The 3975-nt window shown below is 42.5% G+C and overlaps 1 protein-coding gene across 1 annotated transcript; it reads left to right on the forward strand.

Moving 5' to 3' along the window:
- Positions 1-1293: 1293 nt before the first annotated feature.
- On the forward strand, positions 1294-1872 carry LOC149196938 (uncharacterized). Its single transcript, XM_089408500.1, has one exon. The coding sequence runs from the start codon at positions 1294-1296 to the stop codon at positions 1870-1872; it is 579 nt and encodes a 192-aa protein (XP_089264626.1).
- Positions 1873-3975: the final 2103 nt, after the last annotated feature.

A 3975-nucleotide genomic window follows, 5' to 3' on the forward strand; every position in this document is an offset into this window, starting at 1 on the left:
TGGCTAAATCTGGCTGGTAGATCGACCCTTATAAAGGTTGTTCTCTCCGCTCTCCCCATCTACCAATATGCGGTCACTTTGGCTCCCACCAACACACATAAGCACATGGAATTATTAATGAGAAGTTTTCTCTGGCAGGGGGGAAAGCAAGAATCCAAGAAATTTAGCCTTGTCAAATGGGAACAAGTCATCCTTCCCTATGACAAAGGCGGGCTTGCCATTAAAAATCCAAGCTTCTCCAACCGGGCTATGGGCTTTAAACTAATTTGGAGAATCCTCACCGGCAAAGGCTCTTGGTGGGTGGAAGTATTGAAGAGAAAATACCTGAATGGACCAAATTTTAATCTTCTTTCTGAAACAATAGCTGAAAGATCTTGCACCCCTGTTTGGAAGCTAATTAAAAAAGTCCTTCCTCAGTTCAGAGAGAACATTTCCAAAGTGCCTGGAAGTGGTAAGGAGGTCAATATCTGGACTGATAGAATCATGGGTGCCAGGCCAAGAAACCACAACCAAAATCTCAGGCCTCTGCACATCTAGATGGAAGCTAAAAACTTAACCTCCTTATATGATATTTCAACTTGGGACCAAAACGCCTGGCAGGGCTGGAAGGACCTTCAAATCCCCAATGAACTCAGAGAATTATGGCTTAATCTTAAGGTCTCCCTCACAGGCGCAACACCCACCAAAAGAGGGGCTGAAGATAGGTATATATGGGACCCAAGCGGTGGGAAATTCACTGTCAGAGACGGTTACAAATTCCTCCAGGAATCCACTTCGACAACCAAATGGAACCTCTTCACAACTGTTTGGAAATCAGAATGCATTCCAAAGGTCAAACATTTCAATTGGACTCTCCTCAAAGGAAAGGTGCTTACCGCTGAAAATCTAAGGAAAAGAGGGATCTTGGGGCCATCAATATGCTGCTTCTGTCGCGCTGAGGAGGAGAGCAGCCATCATCTATTCTTCCACTGCCCCCTCGCTCAAAGTTGTTGGACTCAGATAGTCAGACCAATGAAAATTGAAGAGACTTTTGATCAGCTATCCTCCCTTCAAAAAAACTGGGTAAAATGTTATCCTTATCCTAAGAAAGGTAAAAACAATATCACCCGTATGTGGAAATGCATCCCAGCTACCCTTAGTTGGCAAATCTGGTTAGCTAGGAATAACTGTATTTTTAATGACAAGAAGCCCAACCTTGTCCGCATACTGGCAAAAACAACAACGCTCATATCTGAAACAATAAGTGCAAACTTGGTCGCTCCTCCAGACCAATCAAGCTGGCACAAAGAAGAGATGGAATGGTATAACAAATTCAGCATCAATCACAACAACAATCAACTAGCACACCCCAAAGCTAGCACGAGAAGAATACACTGGAAGCTCAGAGGCACAAGGGAAGAAGTAAGTCAATGGATCCTAGATCAGAATCGCCCTACTTTGCATTTCGACGGGGCCTCCAAAAATAACCCGGGGGAAGCTGGAGCAGGGGGTATCATAAAGGACAGCCAAGGCAAAACTCTGGTAAGCTACGAATGGGGTTTGGGCCAAATGTCCAACAACCTGGCTGAAGCTTACAACCTCTACTTAGGCACCCTCATTCTGAACCGGCTGAGAATCAGGAATCCAATAATAGTGGGAGACTCGGCCATCGTCATTGCAGCTATGGTGGCGGGAACAGAATTTAAAAAAGAGGCCCTTAATAATGTAAAGCTCAGGATTGAGGATAATGTCAAAGAAATGGGAGACACGACTTTCAAACATGTTCTAAGAGACAACAACACTGAAGCAGATCATTACGCCACTAAGGCATCCAACGGACAGATTGACCAAGTTAAAGAAAATGATCTCATATATGAAAAACCAGTCCCGTAGTCGGCTTAGTTGCCTGTCAAACTCTCCGACCAGTCATTCCAGCATCCATTCGACCTTTTGTCTTATCATTCCCCACCCTCCTTCTTGTGATCTCTGGCCAAAATCAGTCAAGTCGCACGCTGCATGCCAGGCTTTGAATTTCGATCCCCCCTTCTCCATGCCCACCTCTCATCATTTTTGGTCCGATCACAGGATCTCGATATCCCAGCTTTCTCGTGACTCTCCCATGCAGAATTTAGGTAGAAGTCTTTTCAAGATCTCCTTAGACTGCTGCAAAGATTTTAAGCTGGTGGCTAATCCTAGCCAGATCACTGAGCTTATGTCGCATCCTCGGCCCGCTCACCCTCCCACTCCGCTCTATATATTCACCAATCCTTCTCTCTACGAGCACATCAGAAACACGTCCCTTTCTTCGCAGGAGAGTAAAGGTTCTATTTCTGGCATTCAGCTCAAGAAGTTCTGCATCAAGAGAGGCCGCTATCCGTTCAAATCGGTTGTGAGATCGTTCTCAAAAGCTCCCAGGGAAGTTAGCAATCTCCAAGATCAGAATATCGCCTTCAGCTCGGCTGCTCCTCTCCCCCTCGACAGTTTGGTAAATCTCTGTGCCTGGTTCTCCATTTTAAGTGTGATTTCTCCCCTGCTCTGTTCCTTCTTCGTAGAATTTTCCCTCTTTCGTGCAGGTCTCCTTCCTCTTCACCCCAGCTCCTTTTCCCTGTTCCCGCTCTGCATCCATATCAGTTCCCTGGAAATGGCAGAGATCCCGGAAAACAGAGAGCATACTGAGGCTCCAGAAAATCGAGAGATGCCCGAGAATCCTCTGGACAGAGTGCTTGGAAACAACAACTGCACGCTATGTAAAGCCCATTGCCTTATGATTGCAAGGTTTGTCAAACATTTCAACGAGCTCAAAGAGGACTTTCAGGCATATAGCATATCAAAGAGAAAGAAACTGGAAAAACACAAGGCAGAGATAGAAAGCCTAAAGGAAAAATGCAAAAACATGGAGGAGGCAATCACTCACATCAAATCCATCACTCAGAGTATGCAAGCTGAGACTTCAACCAGAGCAAGCGTCAAGAAATAACCCCAGATTGATGACTCTGTCAATCAGCTCTAGTAATCTAACTAATGACTAGCAAATTTTGTCTTCTCGCAGGTTTGTTTGTAAGGCTATATAGCCGTTTTCTTTTCCAATCTACACTACTCAAGTTTGTCTATAAGAAGTCAGGGTCTGCGAACCCATTTTGGACTTCTATTAATCTACTTCCATCCACTTATGTAACTGGATTTGGCTCCAAGCAGTTTTATAATATATAAGTGCTCGATCATGTTAAAAAAAAAATAGCTTTTAATTTTCAAGAACTTTTCTTGATTTTTTTTTTGGGAAGGAAGTTGAATTAAGGGGTATCGCAGGGAAACCAGGGAAGATAATCAACTCTAATGGAATGATGAAGCTTCTGAAGAAATAACAAAGAGGTGTAATTGCACAATTATGCTCACTAGAGGTTCAAACATCAACATCATCTATTTTTCTATATCTACAAAAAGTTTTGGATAATCATTGCAAAGTATTTGAGATGCCCAAAGGCGTCCCACCTATTCGTGATCATGATCATGTTATTCATTTGATTCCAGGAAGTGTTCCTCAAAACATCATGCCTTACAAATATCCCTATGCCCAAAAGAGTGAAATTGAATGTCTAGTTACATAAATGCTAAACTAGGCCTGTATAATTCGACCTATTTAAATTTCTTTCTATGCTCCAGTAGTATTGGTGCACAAGAAGGATGGATCATGGTGTATGTGTCTGGATTATAGGGAACTCAACAAGATTACTATTAAAGATAAATTTCCCATTCTTGTCATTAATGAATTGTTGGATGAATTACATGGAGCAATTTACTTCACCAAGTTGGATATTCGTTTAGGATATCATCAAATTAGAATGTAGACTAAAGACATTCCAAAAACAACTTTCAGAACTCATGAAGGTCATTATGAATTTTGGTCATGCTTTTTGGCCTTACTGATGCACCTTCCACATTGCAAGGTTTGATGAATTCTATTTTCAAACCCTTAGAAAATTTGTGTTAGTATTTTTC

This window comes from Pinus tabuliformis, chromosome 2_2 (assembly GCF_031772625.1).
Source record: "Pinus tabuliformis cultivar Carrire ecotype Pingquan chromosome 2_2, CPIR1, whole genome shotgun sequence".
NCBI classification, from domain to species: domain Eukaryota; kingdom Viridiplantae; phylum Streptophyta; class Pinopsida; order Pinales; family Pinaceae; genus Pinus; species Pinus tabuliformis.

Coding starts and splice junctions, on each gene's coding strand:
- LOC149196938 (XM_089408500.1), top strand. CDS start 1,294: ATGGAATGGTATAACAAATTCAGCATCAATCACAACAACAATCAACTA.